This window comes from Lagopus leucura, unplaced genomic scaffold (assembly GCF_019238085.1).
Source record: "Lagopus leucura isolate 7727_CA_CO unplaced genomic scaffold, USGS_WTPT01 Super-Scaffold_100008, whole genome shotgun sequence".
In the NCBI taxonomy this organism is placed as follows: Eukaryota; Metazoa; Chordata; class Aves; order Galliformes; family Phasianidae; genus Lagopus; species Lagopus leucura.
This window is the reverse complement of record NW_024962265.1, coordinates 32,440,769-32,454,129: the sequence shown is the minus strand read 5'-3', so window position 1 is coordinate 32,454,129 and position 13,361 is coordinate 32,440,769. Positions and strand designations below refer to the sequence as shown.

The 13,361-nt window shown below is 43.3% G+C and overlaps 1 protein-coding gene across 1 annotated transcript in view; it reads left to right on the top strand.

Moving 5' to 3' along the window:
* The window catches only part of WIF1 (WNT inhibitory factor 1), a 41,750-nt gene that overhangs the window by 23,855 nt on the left and 4,534 nt on the right, over positions 1 to 13,361 (top strand). The window contains exons 4-7 of the mRNA XM_042872956.1: positions 3,477 to 3,617; positions 7,625 to 7,720; positions 9,254 to 9,349; positions 10,313 to 10,408. Coding sequence (XP_042728890.1) covers positions 3,477 to 3,617; positions 7,625 to 7,720; positions 9,254 to 9,349; positions 10,313 to 10,408 — 429 coding nt within the window. The remainder of the gene's footprint in view (positions 1 to 3,476; positions 3,618 to 7,624; positions 7,721 to 9,253; positions 9,350 to 10,312; positions 10,409 to 13,361) is intronic.

Sequence of the window (13,361 nt, the reverse complement as noted above, 5' to 3'; positions counted from 1 at the left end):
TCTCCTCTCCTCTCCTCTCCTCTCCTCTCCTCCCCTCCCCTCCCCTCTTGTACTTAATAACAAATCAACAGTAGCAAGGCATTTATTGCAAACCTGTCTCAGCCCAAGAGAATACAGTAAAGATAACTGAAGAAATATAACAGAGGGAAGAATCCCATATTAGATATGGCATTGGGAAGTGAGATGAGGGGTTAAAATAGGTAGATATTTTACTGAGAGATAGTTAAACCAAGTGTTCCTGTCAAAATCAGTGGGCTCTCAAAGTTTCTTTTGGATATTTTCCTACCATCAGTGAAGATCGCTTTAGTGCTTTAGGCACTATCTAGTCTGTGTTTTGTTATATGTCCAATAGAGCTATGAGCAGATTTTTTGAAGAGCAAAAAGAAAGCAAGTGTATGTGATAGTTCTGTTTACCCTCACCCCTGACTAGCTTCTGCTCGGGGGCTCCCTGATGCCTTTTTGAAACTCACACATGGGTTACAGATCTCTCTTAGCAGTACTTGTATAGGCTCTTATTTGAGTCCACACTGACTTCTTGTAACTCCAGTCCCTTTGGCAAGAAGTTCTTTGCCTCCCACTGTGTGAAAATCCCCTTCTTGTTTTGAGTTTGGCTGTGACAGCTTCATCTAATGGCCTACTTCCAGCTACAGGAGGCATTGCGATTGCAAATGCTCATCCTGTTGGAGGACTTCAGCCACCCAGACATCTGCTGGAAAAGTAGCATGGCGAACTGTAGGCAATCCAAGAGGCTCCTGGAATGCACTGGGGATAATTTCTATAATTTGTAATTTCTATATAATTCTATGATTCCATGATTTCTGTACTCAAGTAATAGATGGCCCCACTGGGGAGGATGCAATACTGTTGCTCACCAAATGAACTAATTGGTGACATTGGAATGGGAAGCTGCCTGGGCTGTGGTGACCATGCTATGGTTGAGTTCATGCTCTGGAAGGATATGAAACAGGCAAAGAGTAAAATTAGGATGCTAAATTTTAGGAAAGCTAACTTCCAGCCCTTCAGGGAGTTTGTAAGCAGAGCACCCTGGGAAGCTGTCCTCATGGGTAAGGGTGCAGAGCAGAGCTGGCAGATCTTTAAGGAAGCTGTATGGTGCCTTTGACACACCCAAGGAATGAGATGCCATCCTGAGGGATCTAGACAGGCTTGAGCAATGGGCCCAGATGAGCCTCATAACGTTTAACAAATCCAAATGCAATGTCTTGCACCTGGGTCAAGACAAGTCCCACTAGCAGTACAAACTGGGGGATGAAAGGATTGAGCGCAGATCTGTCAAAAGAGACTTGGGGGTACTGCTGAATGGCAAGCTGGACACGAGATGGCAATGTGCCCTCACAGCCCAGAAAGACAACCATATCCTAGGCTGCATCAAAAGAAGTGTGCACAGCAGATTGAGGGAGGTGATCTTGCCCCTCTGAAGCATATCTAGAGTACTACGGGTATGGAGTCCTCAGTATAGGAGGGGCATAGACCTGTTGGAATGCATCCAGAGGGGACCACAAAAATGATCCAAGGGATGGAGCGCCTCTCCTGTGAGGACAGGCTGAGAGAGCTGGGGCTGTTCAGCCTGGAGAAGAGAAGTCTCTATGGTAGCAGCTTTTTCTAAGGGGAGCTACAGGAAAGAAACGGAAAGATTCTTCAGCAGAGTCTGTGATGACAGAACAAGGGGAAATGGTTTCAATCTTAGATTTAGGTTGGATATAAGGAAAAGGTCTTTTACAGTGAGAGTGGTGAGGCACTGGAACAGATTGCCCAGAGATGTGGTGGATGCCCCATCACTGGAGACTTTCAGGATGACGTTGAATCAGGCCCTGGGCACCCTAGTCTAGCTGTGCACGTCCCTGTTCATTGCAGGGGAGCTGGACTAGATGATTTTTAAAGGTTCCTTCCAACTCTAAGGATTCTCTGATTCTAAGTTCAGATCCAAGTCCGATGTTGTGGATGGTGGCAGTGATGAGCTGTGAACGCCATCCCAGTGCATGCTGGTGCCAAGGTGGCTCCACGTGAGCTGGCACATCTGATGCCTTCTTTAGGTGCAGCAGTGTCTCTGCTCACTCAACAGAGATGGGGCTTGCTAATGATGCAGTGAATTCTAGGAATTGCTATAGTACCATCATTAAATTTCTGCCACATCTTCCTCCCCACAGCAATTTGTTCAGCTAAGGCACACACAGACTCATATATGCACTAAATTAATTCCTGCACTTGAGTTGTAAGAAGGTTACTACAGTTTAAGAACCATTTAAACTGCTTTTTATTTGCTGTAAGAGTTTTCTTCCTACCACATGGTTACATGCTTTTTTGTAAATGTCTTTTAAAAAAAATGATGTAAAAGTGCCTCAGCAATTACATTGTTTTATGAAGAAAACTGCAACAGAACTTACCAGGAGCAGAATGTGTTTCAGCAATAAATTATTCTGTATTATACCAAAGCAGAAAATAATGAAAATTGCCCAATTATGACTTGCAACACTTTTTATAACAAGCAATTTAAAACAAACCAAATGTAAGGCTGTTAGGTCAATATTTTGTTCCAAAATCACAGGCCAGCTTCAGAATAAACAATTACTATTAGCTGGATCTAATTTATGAAGGAGCTAGGAAGAGCCAATTTTGAAGAAAAGAGACAATCATTTCATCTGAAGATTACATGAGATCACATGAGACCATCACGGAGGAGCATTCCAGAGCTCTGAGCTCTCAGCCCACTTCCTCATTCAAATACTCCAGATTTACTGGCCTTAATTATTTACTTGGACTCTCTGTAGTTCAAAAGTGTTTGAATACTTTTCCTGGAAAGGCAATCTCCAAATATTACCACACATAACAAGTTCTGTCACAGCAATGGGACTCTATAATTTTCATAAATATTTGAGCCCATTATCTTATTTGACTACCGTCTTGCTAGCACTTTATGGGGGAAGTTTTGATTAAATCAGGGTTTTATTTAAGTATTAACTGGAAGGTCCCAAGCATTAACTGCAAGATCCCAAGCAGCGAAACATACCTGAAGCAACTATTTCCCCAAAAGGTGTGTGCTCTTTTTGCCAGAGTCACCGGAGAAAGTGCCCATGAAAGTGAGATTCAGAAGGATTGAGGCAGCCTAGAAAATTAAATGTAGGCTTCCAGCTCCCTATGGAGGTTTTGAAAAACGTGTCCTTAGATACCTTCATGTGGGTAATTGCAGTCTGAGGGCAGCAGTGTGTTTATTAAGATCCCTGTCTGTGCCTCCGACACTGGGGCTGTGTCAGTCAGGGAGCCCAGGCTCACCTCCTGTGCTGTTGCTGTTGTCTATGAATACGGCAACCTGCATACCTCTGTGATGCACCTCTTCATCAGTGGTGGAACTCTAAGGCTTAAATGTAAATACTTATTATCTTTATTTTTAGTATTGCTATGTGTACCTTTATCTATATACAAGTAAACACAAAATATTATTGTTATTGTTCCCCTTTAAGTGGTTCGGGTTGGGTTTCCTTGCCTTGGAAAACAAGATGGAGTGGCTGCTTTCGAAGTGAATGTGATCATAATGAACGCAGAAGGCAATATCATCCTCCAGACCCCTCAGAACGCCATCTTCTTTAAAACCTGTCAGCAAGGTAATGCTAATGAGGACATGACAAGACTGCCAGACTGGGTCACCTAACTTTCCTCTGTTTCCTTAGGGATAATGCCTACAGAATACTGTGGTCATGCAATGCACAGCAAAGGCTTTGACTCCAGGATGTTCAGACTCTCTTTGTAGATTTGCTACTTGTTTACATTTGCTGCTCGTTTTCAGTGTGTTTACTAAACTTTTTCTTGCTGTAAACTATATCTCCCTCAGCAGACTGAGTTGGAGGCATTCCTCCTCCTGTTCACAGCTCATCATTTCAGGGATGTTGATAAAAATACATCATATGAGAAGCAAGTGTGAACAAATGATTTGAAGTGTTTGGAGGGGAGTCACTACAGTGTCTAGCATGCTAAGGCTCATGTTTTCAGAAATGACCTGTAATTGAGAGAACTGAGTTCTGTGATCTGTAGCACAGACACTGTCTTCACTTAACGCCATTTGGTGTCATAGTTCAACAGTTCTTTACATCTGAACTTGCACATTCCAAGTTAATCCAAAAAGTGTAAATCAGAACATTTTGCAATAGTTAGCTTCCCTCCTGTGGAGCTCAGGATGACAACCATTTGGGTTCAGATGCAGCACTGTTCACCTGTCTCAGCAGCACATGTTGCCCACTTTGACATTCACAAAGTTTATGAGACATAACAGCCAATGAGAGCATTCCTTCTTCTCTCACTAACACTTCAGCGGGCACGTTGTTGGTTTGAATTTGGTAGAATTGTTTGCACAGTAAAGCAGCACTCAAGGCAGGTGATGGAAGCTGGTTCTTGCCATCACCAGGCAAGAAATGCACACAAGATGCACTAATAGAGGAAGAGCATTATGAAGTTATTGCCATGTTTACTTGGAAAGCAGAGAACCTGTCTACTCAGCCAATTTATGAATGATAAACACTACGTAATAAGTGTTTCTGGATTAATTTTATACACCAAGAACAGCTGTAATTATCACTTTGAACTGAGGCAGTGGAAATTGAAAAAATTAGTATCTAAGATCAGGCAGCTATCCCACACCATGTGCAATTGTATCAAATCAACCCATGATGTACAAATAGCAAGATTTTTATTCTTCTCCTATCAAATGTCAGCTCTGAGTCCTACACTTTCTTCTCCACACTGGACGGAGGGTGGCTTCAAAGAGCAGCAGCAGGAGCAGAAGCTGTTTGTTCTTTGAACCCGCATAACGCCTAAATAAATGGCCAACTTTCTGCCTGCTTTGAAGCCTTGCTGCTCCCAGTTAGCCTGGGAAAAGGGGAGGAGGTGGGAGAAGATGTGGGGAGAGGAAAAGGAAAAAATGGGGGCTGAATGGAAGTAAAATCAATTAGGTTTTGTGTACAGAGTTGTGTCTGATGTAAGCACAACACAGAACGTTTCATACCTTTTCACTTTCAGTTCAGTTCAAAGATGCTGAACTTAATAAACTTTGAAAATAACATTGGAGTCAACTAATCAGGACAGCAGTTATGGATCTGTATTTTGGAAAATTGCATCTCATCCTAGAAGGGCTCCAATTTCTTTGTTGCATTTGTCCAAGCTTTGGATTCTGCATCATTCGTTATTATTGTTACTATTTTGATGTGAAAAACACTTAAAAATTTAGGAGTGTTGCAGCATATAACTCAATGTAAGCTGAGTTTAATGACTCGCCCAGTCCTGAAGCAGCTGAGAGACAGTAGGATGACATTGCTTCCATACATCAGAGGTGGGCAGAGGAGGAGCCTTCACACCAACCTCTGCTGGTGCCTATAGGGGTGGCTCCCACTGCTGCCCTCTGTCCAGTGGGGAGCACTCCACAACACTTGGAGGTACACACACTGGGAAGGACAAGGATGTCCTCACTGGTTTGTATTAGTGTAGGGTGGATTTCCTCCCTCTGAGAGATGCTGCTTGTGGCGAGCAGCTCAGATTCCTCCTGCCTGGGCCCCGGGTCACTGTTTCCAGTCTCTTGTGGGCAGCCAGAGGCCCCCACCAGAGGAAGTGAGCAGAATGAGGGAACAATTTTGTGGCAGTAAAGAGGCTTTGTTGTGGCCAAGAGGTGACCACACAAAAAATTGTGTTTTCCTATTTTTCTGTTTGAAATGGCATGCATTTCAGCATGTATTTTCCATAATGAATAGCAGCTCTGCATTCAGCTACAAGAAGAGAAAAATTTCCAATAAGTCCTAGAATGTACTGTTAGAACAAATGAGAGAAAAGTGCCTTTCCTGCTATTACTACTACTGCAAACAGCTTCATTTTTAAAGTAGCACTTTTTTTTCCCCATGTATCTATGGTCTTAAGCAGAAGAGCATTTTAAAATCACAGGTTGTATCCTCTGTCCTTCCTGTGTTTGCGCACAACATCCAGCCCCCTGCCTGATACCTCAGATTTTCTTACCTCCTGCTTAGTCTCATAGTTACCCTTTGTATTTCAGTTGGTAGAGAAATATTCCATGAGTGCGGCTGGAAAAATAATACTGCACATAGCCTGAGCTGCCATATCTTCCTGTGGCTCTGGTCAGCTATTAGATAAGTTTTCAAGAAAGGAAGCTAGTTTGTAAATAGATCTACAGGATATGTCATCTAATAAAGAAGGAGGGAAAACCACTCAGATTTATTTAAATCCAGGATTATATTTTCCCTTACATTAATAGGAGTTAGTTTGAAGATTCTTTGTGAGCTGTGAAAATGTCTTAGGCAACCTGAACCACTTGAATTTATGGACATTCTGATACTCCTTGTCACTTCAACTGAGGGCATTTTAAAGGCTGTAACTGCTTGAATTTGAACTCAGGTATTGTTCAGTTTGGAAAGGGCATGAATCAATGGTACATCTACACAGCTTGTGAGCATTGGGTGCCAACACTTGTTGGTGGACGCAGGTGAAAAGCCAACGGAGAAGAGTTAAGGGTAATGCTGGCAGGTGTTATAAGCCACATGTACTTACAGCACTGCTACATCTAAGGCAAAAAAGGCATGGTGCCAGTATAGCAGCCAACCAGTGTCTAATGGATGACCTTCAAGTTTGAGTTGAGAAGGTCGCAGTAAGATTGCTGTCTGAGTGTTGGTCTACCACAGAGTATTTTTAACCTCATCATTCAGAGCCTCACACAGCATAGAACCCATATGAGGAGGTTACCTACTCCACAAAGCTGCCTTGCGGCACTGGTACCACTGATCACAAGTGATGTCGCATTTCAGCCTCTCCTGCTTTCCTTCTTGCTTGTGAGAGACCTGGGAAGGCATTTTTAAGGAATCGCTTCCTGGCAGTAGTGCTTTTGTGGGATTCCACTGAATTCAATTTGTTTTGCCTCTTGTTTGATGGGCTCCAGTATTTTGAGGATGGTGATCATACACAGATGTATTTCTCATCCTTGAGTAATCCAGCCAGTGTTGCCAAACACTTTAAGCGGTGTTTGATCAATAGTTGAGATGTGAATAAGAGTTGGATGATGATACAGGATCACTACACAGGAATGCTTTCATCTTCCTTTCTGGCCTCCTTTCATCCAGCCTCAAAGCTGACTCTTTCATTTGAAGATAGATTTCATCACTTTGTCACCTCAGTAGCAACAGATGTAGTAATTAATGCAATGAAAGTTGCAATGCAGTCAATTTAAGGCTGCGAAATTTGAAAGTGGTCCCACAGACCAAGGGCAGGTCTGACCAGTGATGCAGGTCCTGCACCAGGTTCCTGCTCATTCCTTGTGGAGAAGTCAGCATTGGATTGAGCAGAGCATCCACATCACTCATTCGTGAGCAAAACAGCAGAGCAATAAGGTGTGCATGATCTAGCATCCAGCAGACCACACAGTCTTGCACATGAGCTCAGACCTGTATTTGGAGATTAACACAGAGACTTTCTCTTTAGAAAGTCTTAGCTGAACTTCACTTCTACCAGCATTTGCCTATCTGTTATTGTTTTATCAAAGGAATCTATTGGTCCTACTGAAAGATAAGTGACAGCTAAAGTACGAAATAGCCAATTAAGATTGTCATTGTGTTTTATGAAGCGGAGTGTCCAGGAGGATGCAGAAACGGAGGGTTTTGCAACGAGAGACATGTGTGTGAATGTCCAGATGGATTCTATGGGCCTCACTGTGAGAAAGGTAATTAAAAAAAATCCTCTCAACTCTCTTTACCATGATCTCAACAAAACTGTACCTGCTGTAGCCACTCCTAAAAATATGAATGGCCTATTCTACAGTCACACATATTTTATTTTGAGTCTACACATCTAAGTGAATTACTGTCATAGTGCATATTCCAATGGAAAATTTAACTGCTTACAAGAAAGATGTTTTCTCTCTAAGGGATTGCTTTTAACAAAAACTGACACAATTGTTAGAGAGTCCTTAATCACAGAGCATCCATCTGGCAAAAAGATTAAATAAAGCTCCTCTGCTAATGAGGACTGGCTGGAAAACCAAGCATGGGGATTTTTGTTCTGCACTTGTTCATATGGAGATAGGATTTAATTTGGGGGCAGGCTGAAAAGGAAGATAGGAAGATGAAGGGGTTTCCTTTTTCCTTTCATTACTAATAACTCCAAATAATATTTCCAGGAGTGAGGGAGCAGGAAATTGGTGTGGCTGGGTGAGGATCTTCTTATCTCTTCCTCCCTCCTTCCTCAGTGGGAGGCCTTCCTTGGGACAAAGGAGGAAAGCATCTCTGTGGGCATCCTACTTCAATGTGACCGTTACTCAGCTCCCAGACACATTGACTACACCCAAAATATTAAATACAGAAAAGCAGGGACTGTTTTCTTCCCTGGATTCCAGGCAGTTTGTATTTGTGTGTTAATAAATTCCCCTGCCTTCTAAAGCCAAACCCCCCAAATCCCCAGATGGAGGAGCCCTGGCTGATGCTTGTCTTAGGGCTGTGCCCTGGCAGTTCAGGGACAAAGCCACACCAGGAATGACGGTTTCACAGCACTGGTGATCCTGTACCCCTGCCTGGCTCTATCCAAATGCTGTTGAACCCATCAGTATGGGCCCAGCCTTGCTGCTTGTACCGGTTGTGGGCAGCCACCAACTGAAACATTGCTCCCTGATACACAACTCCCACAACTGCAGGGGAGCCTTGGGAGAGTACAAGGGCTCTGGAAAGGGTTTAGGGGAAGTGTTCAGACACTTTGGCTATGTTAGAGGCTCCCTTCTACCAAATCAGGCAGCTGTGCTTATGCCTGGGTATGCAATGGCAGAAGGAAGGTTCATCACAGAGTCTGCCTGAGAGCCCCACTAATTTACCAACACCTCTGAGTGCATCCCCTGGAGAGAGTCCCATGTGCAGGGCTAAGGCACCAGTTCACCACTGGAGCACAATTACAGAGAGTACTGGTATAGTGGGGGCTCATGTATCCAGAGGGTAAAGGTAGGCACTTTCCTGTCCCCAGCTTGGAACTGTAGTGTACAAGAAGCAATTACATGTGGAATCAAACTCAATCTTCTATTTTAGTTATGCTGTATTGATAAGATACATAGCAGAGCTGTCTTGATGTAACCACTAACAAAAGTGCTTTGCAAAGGTGACTTGATTGATTCAACAGAAGGAAAAGCAGCTTAAGGAGACAGCATGCTGAACATTTAATAGCCAGCTGCTGTCATGCCAGTGACAGTTTTCCTTTTCTCCCTGCTGCTCAGCACTGTGTGCTCCTCGCTGCATGAATGGAGGGCTCTGCATCACCCCTGGCCTCTGCATCTGCCCCCCTGGCTTCTACGGCATCAACTGCGACAAAGGTAATGGCAGTGAAACCCCCAGTCTTGTGGCCACCCTGTACTTGCATATGTTAATTCCCCTATAGGAAAGCCAAGCAAGTGGTGAAGGAAGGTCTGCAGGACACAGATTCCTTCTGCACAGGCTCTGGCACAGGCTGGGAACTGCAGGGAGCACACAGTGCTGTCACAGCTCCACGTGCAGCAGCCACAGACACCAGCTGAGCGAAGAGTAATTTGGCAAATATCTTTAGCTGACCACTGAAAGCCATGGGACAGACCACGAGATTCACTTTGGAAAATAAGTGATCTCTCTTTGAACTCTGGTTTCCTGGAGTAGAATTAGTTTTACTAATTAGTACAATAATTTTCTGCATCTGGACAAACACACACACACACACAAAGTCCATTTGTTTTTTGTTGTTGTTGTTGCTGCTCTGTGGCTCAGGGAGAGCCAAAGGGTTTGCTGCTCAAATACCACTGACTTGCTCATGGAAGAGAAGATTGCAGAACATGGCAGGACAAGGGGAAATGGTTTCAAATCAGAAGAGGGGAGATTTAGGTTGCATATAAGAAAAAAGTTTTTTACAGTAGGGGTGGTGAGGCACTGGAACAAGGTGTCCATAGAGGTGGTGGGTGCCCCATCCCTGAAGGCACTCAAGGTCAGGGTGGGAAGGTTCTGAGCACCTGATGTAGCTGTAGGTGTCCCTGTTCACTGTAGGGAGTTGGACTAGATGGCCTTTAAGGGTCTCATCCAAACCAAATGATGCTATGAGAGTGTTGCCAGCTTCAATAGCAGGAATGATGTGGTCCTTCAGTGAGCTGCACGTGGAAGGGCCGATGAAGATATAACACAGCTGTCCCTGGGGATCCCTACAGTCCCTGTGACTGCCATGTTTATTTGGGTCGAGCAGCAGAAAATATTAAGGGCAAGCCAGAGTAAGTTGATATAAGTGATTTAGTTCATTTCTGCTTTACTTGTTTCAGCAAACTGCACAACAACCTGTTTCAATGGAGGAACGTGTGTCTATCTGGGAAAATGCATTTGTCCTTCGGGATTTGAAGGCGACCAATGTGAAATCAGTGAGTAGCACCTCCACGTGCTTTTCCTTTACATCAACTTATTCTGTGTCAGTGTCTAAGAGATACAGTGTGACCTGGCTCTGCTGGTTGGCATGCTTAGAGGGCCAGATGCCTTCAGTGAGAACCTTACTGATAAGTCTGAGTCACTGCTGGACTATCCCAGACCTTGTTTTGTTGTCACTAGTAACTAGTAACTGGGCTTGGCAGCAGATTTCAAGACAAAAGTATGTGCCCTGCCTGTGTGGAACACAGAAGTTCACAGAACTTCTCAGAGAAGTTGCTGCAATACACTTTAATGCACAGCAGGTTAGGTTTGAGCCCATACCCCCAAGAGCTCTAAGCTGGAAGCAAAGGGGTTTGTGCTGAAGAGAGGTCTGAACTGTAAGAGCTGGGAGCTTTCACTTAACGTATTAAGTTGCATTCACACAGCAACTTGAAAATCCACCTCGCAAACATCAAAAGATTTGCTGTTTTCAGAAGGTTAGCATCAAAGCCATTGAAAATATTTTAGCTCCTGGTTGATCTACGTGTGCTGTGCTGTGTAAAGATGGGGGTGGAGATGCAGCCAGGCTGGAGCAGACCTGGGAGGTCAGCTGTCAGGCATTTGATCTCACTGAATGAAGACTTTTCTCACAGCTCTGATAAATTGGATTAATTCTATAGTTCCTCACACTTGAATGGTGTATGAGCTTTTTGGTTTGGGGAACATACATCTACATCGTGCTTTCTGGGATGAAAGCTTACACTGCACATGGAGCTTTCCCACCTTTCTGCTGTAAATATTCCCACTGGCTTTCAAGGGCTGTCACAGGAGCACAGACAGCAGCATTAGGCCTTGGATGTGTAAAAGGTGATTGCTTTGCATGCATCACTAGGGACAGGTTCCCCTCACAGCAATGAAATGTATAGCAGCAAATCCTTGGAAACACATGGAAATAAACTCCAACGTACTGTCAGCCATTATCAGATTATAAATGAATTATTATGCAAGGAAAGGACTCAGGGCCTGCACTTTGCTGAGTATTTAAATGTAGGAAAAGGTGAATGTTTTACCATATGTCTATGCGTTATGAGGAATTTTACATCTCCTTTTCAACTGAACTAAAATTGAGCCAAATGGAAGCAGTAAAGATGTATTGTTATGAAATTATTTGACTCGTATAGACAAATATATAAATATATAAATATATACATTCAGATCAGGGGTCACAAAGAACAACAGAGTGGGTTTCATTGAATTTTCCTTTGTTTCCACCAACTTAAAATTCAACCTTCTGACAGGATCCCCTTTCTTTCTTCCCCCAAAAGTCAACATTTTTTATACTTCTTAGATAATAAATAAAGTTCAAAATCATAGGCTACGTTTTTTTATGCCAGTGTTGTTGGGTTTTTCAGACAAATTCTACTGCAGAATGTATAATTCAGGGTACTCCATTTAATTGCTCTGTCCCAGAGCATTAGTGTCTATTGCTGCTTGAAACAGGTGCTAATGACTTTGGTTTCTTGCAAAGGCTTACCTGTGCAAATCAAATTAAATTAACTAATACACAAATATTAAACAAATTTCTGTACAAAAGAAGGGAGAATATTTAGGATCATAGTATGGAGAGCTAAACCAGGAATCTATTGATGAGAGCAAGAAAAGCTATGCTCTTCTTTTTGAAGCTGGACAGCAGTTGTTTGTAGAGCATGGATTGCTGCTACCACCTTGGGCACTGCCCTAGTGCCAGCTCAGCAGTGGAGGACTGCATGAAGTGCTGGACGAGATTTAGAAACACCAGAGGAGAAATAAAGCTCTTTCTGTTTTCTTAGACCCTGGGCCAGCTACGTTCAGTCATGGGAGTCTTGGAATAATAAAATGAGGAAACCTTTCAACAAGCAGAAGGCCATCTTCCAAAAAATGAGCAGTGGGGTTGTTTTTTTTTCTAATCTTGTTTAAAGATTTGGAGTGTTTGTCTGATAGTTGAATTGTTCTCTAAGACTCCACGGAAATTGCTAGGCCCAGCCTACCTTACTAGCAAGCATTCATAATCCTCCAGAATACTTTTCTAGATGTAGTCATGCGTTGTCTCTATTTAGTGTTGCAGCTTGATATTCCTTTTGGATTCCTCCTCCGTTTATCAGCAACTGTTCTGCTGCTTTTTCCATTTGTCAGTTAATAGCAGAAGGTTTCCTCCATTCTGTGGAAACATTTGAGTCTTGATTGAACTGAGCTGTGCTGAGCCAAGTATTTGCAGAACGCAGCTCCACGGAAGTCCATATTACATCCTTTGACCCACATTCTCCAGATTTACTTCAAGATCAAGTAAAATTCCTAAATTCTCTTAGCATTGCATCTCTCACTTATTAATTACTCCAGATTCAATTGCCTGCAAATTAGAATATCCACAGATTCCCTCTCCAGAGGCTTCTGTGGGGAAATTGTGCTTCTGCAGGAACTCTTCTTAGCACAGCTTGTTCTTCTGGCTGTTTATGAACTTGCTTCAAGGCTATTAAAATAATTATGCACATTGGGAACAAATGTTTCTTTTAGACTGACAAAGTACATATGTATCACAGAAGTCTGGTAGGGTTGAGCAGAGCAGCACTGCTGGGGGTGTGTAGTTCCCAAAGGGGCATTCTGTGATTGTGAGACATGTGCACTCCCAGAGGTTTTCAGCACAGCACATCAGCAGTGGAAAGGAGGAGTGCTGATGCTCGTATTATCATGTGCAGCTCTGTTAATATCATTAGAAAGGCACTGGAGGACAATGAGAAAGCTGCAGCAGTAACTGAGTAACGGAGTGGCCACTGAGGAGGCCAGGAGAGAAGGTCCCCCTGCTCTGAGGATGGCTGTGCTTTTGGAGGCTGCACTCCCACAGACAGTGGAGATTTAGTTAGGTAAAGAATGCAGACCAATCTAACAAGAGGCTGACAGCCTGGTCTTCAGGGGCTTCATGCTAACTGTGAGGAA